The sequence below is a fragment of the Nanorana parkeri genome, unplaced genomic scaffold (genome assembly GCF_000935625.1).
Source record: "Nanorana parkeri isolate BGI_ZX_2015 unplaced genomic scaffold, ASM93562v1 scaffold757, whole genome shotgun sequence".
Classification (NCBI taxonomy): Eukaryota; Metazoa; Chordata; class Amphibia; order Anura; family Dicroglossidae; genus Nanorana; species Nanorana parkeri.
In genome coordinates, this window is record NW_017307025.1 from 760033 (window position 1) to 771873 (window position 11841).

General features: G+C 40.8%; 1 protein-coding gene across 1 annotated transcript in view; it reads left to right on the forward strand.

The window, feature by feature from the left end:
* The window catches only part of TMEM54 (transmembrane protein 54), a 22079-nt gene extending 15718 nt beyond the window's left edge, over window positions 1-6361 (forward strand). Inside the window, exons 5-6 of the mRNA XM_018564500.1 lie at window positions 1109-1237; window positions 6287-6361. Coding sequence (XP_018420002.1) covers window positions 1109-1237; window positions 6287-6361 — 204 coding nt within the window. The remainder of the gene's footprint in view (window positions 1-1108; window positions 1238-6286) is intronic.
* The last annotated feature ends 5480 nt before the right edge of the window (window positions 6362-11841 follow it).

Below are 11841 nucleotides of genomic sequence, written 5' to 3' on the forward strand. Positions count from 1 at the left end.
CACACACACACACACACACACACACACACACACACACAGGATATAGCCATAATATGTAGATTCATAACCCTGATGTATATACACTGCTGCACTACTGCACTTGAGATTAGACAGGGGCAGCCAGAGACATCTTGCGACAGAATCTACTCAGCCTGTAAGTGACCTCTGCTAAAAATGCTGCTCTGGTGCTCTTATTCCCCTTCATTTGCTGTGCCACATCTAAAAAAACAAAATGAAAGCTCTCGGTCCCTGTGGCCTTGAGGTCACACAGAGTGCATCCTGTCACACAAGCACTACTCCTGCATTACTCAGGATTAGGATTCAGATGTGGTGGCAAGCTTAGCTTCACTACTACAATCCTTGGTTCCCATACCTGAACTGAACATAGGTTTAAAGAAGAGGTTTCAGGCATTTTAAAATTCAAACTGGAAGACCCAACACATACTAAAGAGCTAATCTGAGGCTCAAATCTTTGAAACGTACACACCTTAGTGCATTTAAGTCTATCTAAAGCTACATTGTATTTTTGCTTTGAATAGAGTAGGGATGAGTTATAACCTCTGCCAGGTTTTCACTGCTGTCTGTATATCCAATTGGGAGATTTATGGTGTTTGACCTGGTGACCACTGTCAACATTTTTGAGTTGGAAGAGGGATATAGGTAAAATCTTCTAATAGAGACCTTTGTGCTGGTGATAACCGTCTAAGAGCAGATTTCTTTACTTTAGAGAGATCTCCCTTCATTTCCTATTGAGTCTTGAGAAATAAAATAAAAGAATGTCTCCTCAACAGACAGCAAGAAAAAAAAAGGCAGGGGTTTTGACTACTTCCTATCATATCCAACAGGTTTTGTCTTTAGATACACTAACAGGATTATTGACAAAAGGGTGAAGATTTTGGAGAAGGCAGGAGAAGTGACAAATCTAGGCCGACAGCTGATTTGGAAAAATTCTCCAATTCAGCTCACTTTCCAGTTCAGCTATGTTGTCCCAGATTGTTGCCTTCTCCTGCCTTCTCCAGACTCTTCACCCTGTTGTGAATAACCCTGTAAATGTAAACTATCTGGTTTATTATCAGCAGTGTAATATACTGTATGTCCTCTTTTACAGAGTACAACGCTGTGTCTTTGGGTGATCTCTATTTTACTGGATGCTACAGAAGTTGTTTTCAGTGCACGCTGTTATGTGACAGTACTAAGGCTGATGGATGTTCAGCTGTGCCGCAAGAAAAAAATGAAAGTAAGTGCACATTATGCAACTCATGGGTTAAATCCAAGGATTTGGTGAATCCATTACCAATGGAAAGGATAGCGTTTCAAGACATATGGGTATATAGCATTCTAAGATGATGGAACTGTATACGTGTATATAGCATATAAAGTATACAGTACCTAAAATCTGACAGATTTATTTATATACGATGTGCCAACAATCTGCCACTGTAGATGCAGATGTGCCATCTGCAAGGGTGTTTCTCACAGCTAGTCATTCCCTCATCATGATGTGCCGATGACTGCTGACAAACAACCACTGATGACTGCCTACCTTATCTATGCACAATAGAAGTTACAGATGCTACTCTTCTTTTCATTGAATTTTACGCAAACCATAGCTGTACCTTTTCACCACAGCTATTATGTTCTTTCTCACCTACTGAGGGACAAGGAAGTCTTAACCTTTTGGTTATACTGCTGCCTACAGGACACTGGCAAACAAAAATTGTAGCCCATCCCAAGATAAGTGCTCCCGCTACCAGCATGCCTCAGTTATTTGCTAGTGTCCTAGGAGGATAGATATCTTTTCTACAGCTCTGCTGTGTTAAGACTAACTTATTGCTAGCACTTTTTTTCTTCTGCAGTTTTCTCTTCAATTAAGATTCTTCTCTACTTCGCTGTTGGAGCTTCTGTTCTTTGACTGCAGCTTTCCAGAACAGGCATTCTTGGTCTGGCTTTTGCAATATTACATTCGAACCCCAATGGACTGGACGTGCAGAGATCATCTGGAATTGACCTTAAGGCACTGGGCTCCACATAGGGTGCTTTCCAGACCCCATTCTGGTGAATTCTAGCTGCGGAACGCTTTCCAGGTCCAGAACAGTTGGCATTGCCTCAGACTCAGTGAGTAGGGCGATTTGAATGAGCACTGGGGGCTCCCTCAATTATTTAGGTTGCTCGGCACCTTTAATTCCTGTTCGCACCATTTTTGCAGAAGAAAAGGTTAATGCTGTGCTACCGTCATCTGCATGTACTCCACACTCTCTTTCCCACCCTACCGCATGGAGGAAACATCACACTGTTGCTGTTCCTGCCGAAAAAGACCATGTGGAATTTTGATCTTTGAGCCATTCCTAATGCCGGCCTGTAGTGACTTTGGTGACCTCCGGCTATCCGATCCTTATGTGCTACCAGCTGTCCAGCTTATACATTAACTTACTGTCACTGTCGTAACATGTCTGATTCTAAACATGGGGGCAGTCTAGCTGTTCCAAGTGTCTCCAGCTCACATTTTATTTATGGTGCTGGGGTGGCTTGCATCATGATTTCTGAAGGTGCTGACATCTACAGCCTGGAATCCTGTTATCTTCTGAAATTAGAGTTTGTGCTGTCTTTGGAGTCCTCCTTGAGTCTGTCGGGTGTAGCTGGTCACTCTTGCCTTTCTGAGGTTTTTACCAAGGTCCTACAACTCAGATCACCTATTATTTGCGGATTCTGACACACAGAAGAATGCTCCTGTGCTCTCTCCTGCAGATTTTATGTCTGAGTGATTTGTCCACAGCCTTGGTGTCTTCTAAACCATTAGCTGATGAGTCTGATTCTGAATTACTCCAGTCCTTGGTTGATGAGCTTGCCCCTGAGGAGTCAGTCAACTGCTATTACTCCTAAATGAAAGGAGACCATTTGTGTTCTCATTGATGCACTGCACGCCACTGCTGGCTGTTGCTTCTACCAGTGTTGGGTCATTTAAAACTCCAAAAGGCTGCAAAGATGTTCTCTTTGCACCCGCTTTTCCAACTATTTCTCTATAAAGATTGGAAACATCCTGAAAAGCTGTTTGCTGCTTTTGTTAGCCTTACATCCAATTTTGTGCAGAAGTGGTCTTCCTCTACTGTGGATCCCATAGTGTTCCGCCTTAACAGGGTGCTTACCATTCTGATAGAGAACAACTGTCTTTAAGGACCCAACTGATAAGCGGTTTAAAGCCCTTTCTAGAGCTCTGTTCTTGCTGGAGGACCCTGTAGTTCATCCGATTCTTGCTATGAACCTATTTTGGCAAGCCATGATTGACTAGTCAAAATCCCTTAAAACATATCTAACCGCTCCGAAGGTGAATTCCTCACTTGAAGCATGGAGCAGATGTCTGTACTGTTAAATTTCAGCTCTGATGCTTTGCTACAAGCCTCCCATCATTTTTCTTGCATGGGTCGTATGTCAGTTCATATGCGAAGATCAAATGGGCTAAAATACTGGATCCGGAACCTATTGTGCAAAATACATTTCATCCACATGGCATCGAGGGACAGTGCAGATAACTTGCACTAATCCATTGGTATTAAGCCAGTTAATAAAAGAGACTCTGAAACTTAGACACAATGGCTTTTAAAGCTCGATTCTTTCATGATGTGGTTTTAAGCCATCTGGTCCAGGTGCTTTGTTCACCTTAATTTTGTGTTTCTGGACAATATTACATTTTAGCCACTGTGGTTCATTTGAGGCTGTGGCACTACCATCCCCATTATGCACTTGAGTTCCACCATGTTCCTTTGTATACATGGAGCTAAAAAAGTTATTTAAATAGATTTCCCTTTTTTGTCCCCAGGCACCAATTCTAAGTTATATTGGAGCTTACATGCTCAGACCTGATCTTTTTTCTATTAATATATTGAAAACATTTGTGGGCTTTGTCTTACTATCTTTTGCAACCCGCGTTCGTTTTAAATTTTGGGGGGATTTTGAGTTCCTTTTTATTTATATACTTTGTAACTTTCAAATGATGAAAGTGGAACTTTATTTTTATATTTTTTTTAAATGCCCTGTTCTTATTCTTTATGGCTTTTTTTTTAACATTGGATGTGTTGAGTCATTTGGATTTTACTTTTAGCCTTTAACCACTTGAAGACCAGGTGTTTAGACCCCCTTCCTGGCCAGGCCATTTTTCAGTATTCAGCGCTGCAGTACTTTGACTGACATTTATTCCGTCATGCAGCGCTGTACTGAAATGAATTTTATACCATTTTTTTGGGACAGATAGAGCTTTCTTTTGGTGGTATTTAATCACCACTGGGATTTTTATTTTTTACTATATTAGGGAAACAATACCGAAAATTTAGGAAAAAAAACAGTTTTCCTTATATTATGTTAATGAAACAGTGCAAATAAATTATCTTTCTTCATACATTTAGGCCAAAATGTATTATGCTACATTTCTTTGGTAAAAAAAATCAAAATAAGTGTAAATTAATTAGAATGTGTTACAGTTATACAGTCTACAAAACTACAAAACAATGGAATAAATATTTGAAATGTAACAACCCCGCTGCCCTGACTGCCTATCACATTTCTTGAGGCCCTAAAATACCACAACAGTAGAAACACCCACAAAATGACCCCATTTTGGAAAGTAGACACCCTAAGGTATTTGATAAGATGCATTGTGGGTGTTTTAAAGATGTCAATTTTTTGCACAAGTTTTTAGAAAATTAAGATTTATTTTTTTTGGATTTTTTTTAAACACAAATTTGTCAGTTAGTAAGCTATTTCCTATACAAAGCACAAGCTTAGCTATATTTATATCCTAAAACACATTCTGCTACTCCTTCCGAATATGGAGATACCACACATGTGAGACTTTTTTTACAGCCTAGCCACATAGAGGGGCCAAACATCCAAGGAGCACCATGAGGCTTTCAAGGGACATAAATCAATCATCTGATTCACTGGCTGCCTGTTACATTTTTTGAGGCCCTGTAGTGCCAGGACAAAGGAAACACCCACAAAATGACCCCATTTTGGAAAGTAGACACCCCAAGGTATTTAATAAGTGGCATGATGAGTGTTTTGAAGATTTCATTTTTTTGCCACATGTTTTTTAAAAATTAAGAAAGAAAATGTAAATGTATTTTTTGTACACAAAGTTGTCAGTTAATAAGATATTTCTTATACACAGTATGGGCATAGTCAGAATTACACCCCAAAACACATTCTGCTACTCCTCCCGAGTATGGAGATACCAGCGCGCGCGGGGGGCGCGCCTGAGCGGGGGGCGGGGCAGGACGTACTAGCACGCCCGCTTACATCCAAGAAGGTCCCGGCAGGCCGTGTAAGTACAACGGCTGGCCGGGAGGCAGTTAAACTTGTTGCCCAAAATATATTTTACAGTGTGTTTTTTTGGGAACAAGTGATTTAAAACATTCCCACTTCTGTTCTGTGTCCTTTTGATAACAATATTCCCTTCCAGTCTAAGTCTTGGAGAGCATTCTTTGCATTTGAAAATTTGCTGTCCTAAAATTAACAGGGTTATTTTATACAAAAAGGTGAAGAGTTTAGAGTGAACGATCTAGGACAAAATTGCTGATATGGAAAACTTCTCCAATTCAGCTCACTTTCCAGTTCTGCTATGTTGTCCTAGATTGTTCCCTTCTCCTGCCTTCTCCAAACTCTTCACCCTTTTGTGAATAACCCAGTTAGTGTTTTTATCCTTACGGTGTGCACCATTGTTTACAATGTAAGTAAATGAAAATATTATGGTCAGTGCTACCGAGATTTTGTTTGAGATTAACAGATCCAACAGCGCATCATTTCTAGTTGGTGCTTCTATAAACTATACCATATAATTGTCTTGCAGTAAGTTTATAAACTTTTTAATGTTCCAGCAGTGCCATTACACCAGTTCATAACATCAAATACTTTGGCAGTCCTGACACATAATCTAAGGTTAGGGTTCTTTTCACTTTCTGTGAAAGAGAGGGGAAATCTCCACAGTGATATCATTGATGGCATTAGAGACCTAAGAGAATTTTCAGTCCCTGTTTACTTTAGTCAAAACTCGGTACTGGGTACCTAGAATCCTAAATTGTGAAGGGAACCATTGAAACTACAATGTCACAAACATTTGAAGTGGCTTGACATTTTATTTACATATATTTGGTACATGGGCATTTTTATATGTGGCAAAAAAGGAACTGCCTTAAATTCAGTAGTGTTTGGCCTCCACTAAATGTATGCCTTAATGTTGGACAAATCACTAACCTCCTTGTAATTTCCAATTATTCTTGTGACATTTTTCCTATAGATAAGAATCACAATTCCTGTGGAAGAAGAGGAAGAAGGGCTGAATGGTAGAGGCAGCTACAATGAGTGTGTTTAATACTCAGGTACCAGCTGGAAAAAGCAGTTCTGATATCAAGGGGTCCAAACAATGCTTTGCTATGAACTCGATGACCTATTGAAAGAGAACTGAAATGTACAGCAAAACTCAGACTCATATATCGTAATAATATTGTTGCACAACAGCTCAAAGCATGGTGATATATTTGTCTTGACACTATCAGATTTTAGCATGTGGCTCCTGGCACCAACAAGAACAAATAAAAACTCTGCAGCTCCCCTAAAGTGAAAACAATAGCACCTAACAGTTCACCCCCAAGGCTTAAATCTTAAACTGTTCCTTAACAACTAAATCATACAGTGCAAAGCAAGGGCTTAAAGTATATTTAAAGGCAAAACTTTATTTTCCATTTTGGAAGCTTTATAACCATTGTCAGATTTCCTTTTTCCTATCTCTGTCTCAATTGGAAGATTTACTTTCACATGTTTTGTAGACTGAACAGGAAGTGACAGGATATCTTTCAAATTTGAGGGAGATCCCCTCTTAGTTGTCATGGGAACAATTGTCCCCAATGGAACATTTCCCTGGTGTGGTGGCAACTCAGGATTTACCCTTACTTTTGTATCCAGTGACATTGGTGATCAGGACAATTTGATAGGGTAAATCTACCTTACAGGGACACAGGCGGCAATAAAAACCTGTGGGAGAAAACAAAAGAGAAGGGCGCCCACCCTGGTGTAGATTCTTTTTAATATTGTATATTGAGGTTTTGACTTTAGTTATACTTATACCACCCAACCACTGCTGCTCACCTTTTCTTGAATCCCCTACCAGCTTATTTGCCCAGTGGAGTAAAAAGAAAAAGCCCTTTTCACAGGTCTGGTGATTGGCTGTTCAGGCAATAAGTACTGCATAATTGTCCATTCCCCTAATAATTATTTCCTAAATTGAGGCCTTCACACTTAACCTTCCCCCTGAATCCCTATTCTAGTACATCTGCACCTTCTAGGACTATCCACCTCCTATGTTTGTACTGTAAGGGCCACATGTAACATTTAATGTATGTAAAGCTACAGAAAAGAGTCAGGAAATGGCAATACTATAATAGATGGTCAAAAACTGCATGCATTCTACAGGAGATCCAAAACTAAATACCTGCTCCAGGTGTGTTTGGGGAAAGGGGAATTGCTGCAGAAGACTGTCAGAGATTCAGGACACCTTACTAGATACTGCTAGAGATCACTGCCATTACATCTGTTTACAAAGCAGCACCCACTACAGCCCCCTTAAAAAAATTCCTCTCATCAAGATTCATTATAAAAAGGTCAGGGAGAAAATACACAAAATGAATGAAGAATGGACAGCACAGAAAAAAGTGTGAAATAAATAAATCATATTTAACTAGTAGAAGCCTGTATATAAAATATTTTCCTTCACTGTCTCTGACTAAGCACCTAGACATGGAAAACGATAACTACTAGCTGCTGGGGCCCAAGGGCCACAGGCTGGGCACCAGGGTCCATTTCAAAATGATGCAGTGCCAAGATGCCAGCACCAGAAGATACTGTTTCACCATCATCATGATGATTGGATGTGCCTATTCTATAGTTACAAGCACTGTGCAGTCAAGACTACATAAAGGGGCTATAGTAACCATCAGATGAGATACGTGCATAATAACTGACACAATACAGCATTCAGACATGGATACAAGACTTTATTTCTTATAGAAAAATCAGTGTTCCCCCTGTTCTGGGGACTTTACAGTGATAAAAAAAATTACCAGAAACATAATTGCTGCACTAAGCCAGCCTCACTGACAGAGCAAGTTTTGTGTATTGCAGACATACAAGAACATTTGACCTCAGCACACCCCATTTATGTCTTGTCACAACCTCAGGGCCAGTTCACACTTGTCTGTCTTCCTGCAGTAAAAAGCATGCTTACTGCATGAAATAGCAATTTAAGTAGAAATCCCATTGAGTACTAAAGCCTTGATTCACAAGGATAAGAACCCTTATTTTAAAGATGTGACTACAATTTTCAAATCTCGTTGAACTCAGCAGGAAATAACTGTCACTTTTTTGAAAATATGGGTCCTTATCCTAGTACATTCGCTTTGTGAATTGAGTCTATGTGGTTAATTCACATCTATGAGCTTCTACTTAGGACATGTTTTAAAATACGTCATGTAGCATTTTTGTGCATTAATTAAAGAAGGGAAAAATCAAAAACGTACCCTTGCACTGGGGCTACCTCTGCACAAGGGTTAAGTGCTCATTTACTTACCTGTTGGCTCCCTCCGGGCTGCTAGACCGCTCCCGGCAGCATCTTCTCCCCATGCTCCTGTGGTTTATGGACCACTGACATCATCATATGTTATGTAGGTCCATTGACCTGTATTAGATGCGAGGGCGCCAAACAGAGCCGCAGCTAGCTCCTACTGCTCCCGAGGCAAGAACAAAAAATGGTGCCCCCCCAACAGACATGTGGGGTATGTGACGTCATGCGCCCCGAATCCAGGATGGCGGCCAAATCTAAAATAGCATAAAAATGTGTTTGATTTGACGGAACTAATTACATTTTTTTTTCGTTTTCGTTCATTTAGTCCGAAACACATTATTAGTCTTAGCACAGGTCTATGTGTGTGTGGGGGGTGTTTTTTTAAAAAATATTTATTTTACTGTTGGGGGGCTTCCGGGAAATATTAGGGGTCTAAACAGACCCCCGACATTTCCCTTTTGAAATAGAAAAAGAGATTGAGGACACAGAGTCCTCTGCCCATACAGGCGGTGAGAGCAGCAGGGATCAGAGGAGAAGCTGGAGCCTGTGCTGCCCCTCTTCTCCCTGCTGAGCCGCGGCTGTGTTGGCCTCCTGGTGCCCCTGTTGCCAATGTCGCCCTGTGCTCACCATGGCAACAGGGGCAAGGGGGCGCAGCCAGACTGGCCCTGGCTGCACCCCGTCTTAGCTGCGTCTGAGGCAAGTGCCTCACTCGCCCCATGGTAGCTGCAGCCCTGGCGCCAAAGGACATTCCACAGCCAGACATGAGGAAGGGAGGGTGAGCCCAACAACCCTGGGACCAAGGATCAGTATAACTGCTTTATTTGGGGCCCCTAGTCCAAAAAAGCATGCAATCCTTGCAGTGCGAGGTTAGCCCCACTGCAAGGGTACTTTTTTGATTTTCCTGGAGATCTTTAAAGAGACACTGTCACTTTGGTTACTTAGGGCATAGTAACAGTGTCTTCCCAACCCACTGATACTTACCTCTGTAGTAATCCTCCGCTGCTCGTTTCTCTGTTGCAGCCAACACTAAAATACCTGGTGTCAGAAGTGGTGGATGATGTCACCCTCTCCGTCATGTGACAGTATTCAGACCTGGATTAGCCACTAGACCCGAGCACTATCACATGGGATGTCATATGCTCTCCTGTACCAAAAAAAGCACAGAGAGAGCATTCATGGGAATGAAAAGTAAATGCACAAAAACACCATGCATTTTTGTGTGTTTTATTTTTCTAGCACATCTGCACTATAAAAAATTGCTATACCCAATGTGTGTCCTTTAATTTGCATAATGCATGAACTAAAACCACATGAATGCATGTATAAAACATGCAGAAACATGCATCAAGTAAAAAATGCACATTCCTACATGTATGTAAGTGTGAAAGGGCCCTTACTAAAGAGGTCAGCTGTGCATAGAGCAGATTCCCACTGGAAAAACAAGCACTTGACAAAGCAAATCCAAGCCAACAAGCTGGTAAACTGTATGTGGGTCCTTATTACTGAGAGCAGAATACGACCAACATAATACTACCCCGTATATTATATTGCCCTCCATAGCTCTGTGTATATTCACGTTATAGCTGACATCGGTGTTCACCCTTCTTTCCTGTGGTTATACAAAGGCTCAAAAAACAATCATTCATTATTCATGTGGCTCAAGAAAGAAAACACCAGGTAATATACAACTTATTATGAAGAAAAAAAAAAATGTAACCAAAGTCATCCATGCATGACTGCTACTTTTCAGCATTCTCTTTGGAATATAATCCCAGGTAATATTCAATGTTAAAAGTATAAAATAAGGAAAATATCCACAGGCTCCAAGACTGTATTGTATAACATGTACATAACGTCAGGGTTTAAAGGCTGTCTGCTCAAAGGGTGTATCTCAGGGGTAGGCAACCTTGGCACTCCATCGGCTGTGGAACTACAAGTCCCATGAGGCATTGCAAGACACTAACACCACAAGTATGACTTAGAGAGTCAGAGTCATAGCAGGGCTTTTAGTTTCACCACAGCTGGAGTGACACAGTTGCCTACCCCTGGTGTATCTAGATAGCTTGGATTAACGGCTGCAGTGCTATTTACCAAAATGTTATGTGGTTTCTGTGTCTTAATTCCAATCAGAAATCAGCATCCTAATAGCTGGTTTCCTTATGGTTGTTATGAGTAAGGGCTCATTCACATGGGTGTTTAAAACGCTGCATACAGCTACACACAGTGCTTATTTCTGTGCACATCTAAACACAGCACATGCAAATACATGACCACATATGCACAGCTGTGTCTGGGGCCATGTTTTTAGGTTGCATACAGACAGGTACAAAAAAAATGGACCAAGCCGTGACCGGGGCTGCAAAAAGTGCATTTTTTACGTGCATGCGCATGTAAACACATGCATGAAGTTTCTGGTGCTTAGGGATTGCATACAGTGCTAAAAAAAAAAAATACGCAAAAAAACGCATACGGGCCAAAATGCGCGCATATACGTGTCTACAAAGGTGTGTATTTTATGCATGAAATCCTGCAGTTGAGTTATTCTATTCCCGTGTGAATGAGCCCTTATTCCTCTTGTCACTATTTTTTTATTTATTCTAATATAGGTAAATGGAAATGCAGCCAAGAAACAATAAGGGGAATTTACTAAGACTTGAACATACAGAATCTTTAGCAGTTGTGCATGGGAAGCAATCAGCTTCTAGCTTTTATTTTCAAAGCTTAATGTAGTATTAAATGCTCACACTTGTTTTCAATAATGAATCCAGATCAAACAAATATACATTGCCCAGCAAAGTATTTCTTTACATTTTTGCCCAAACACTCACAGTCATCATGTTTGTAAACAGCTGGCTCAAACTCTCTTAGCTCAACTTCCCTGAACTTCCTGTTCAGTACATGATCACAAAGGACATGTCTCCAGCAGCTGTCTATCTATTAGCTTTTGTGAAGGGAGGAGGAGGGGAGAGCAGGGAGCTGGGAGAAGAAGAGTGACTTGCCTTGCTGTGTTTGTGAAGACACACATAGCTTACTAGCACACATAAGGGTGACTCAATAGGACTCTGCAAGGGACAGGACAAACTGATTCTGCAGGAAACTAAAACATAAAAACATCAAGGCGCAGCATCCCTTTCAAGAGATATCAACATTTGAAATAGCTTAAAAACCAGACTCTGTTTGCTCCAGTTTTAGTAAATTCCCCACAACACACAGCCATGACCCTGACCAGTATGGAA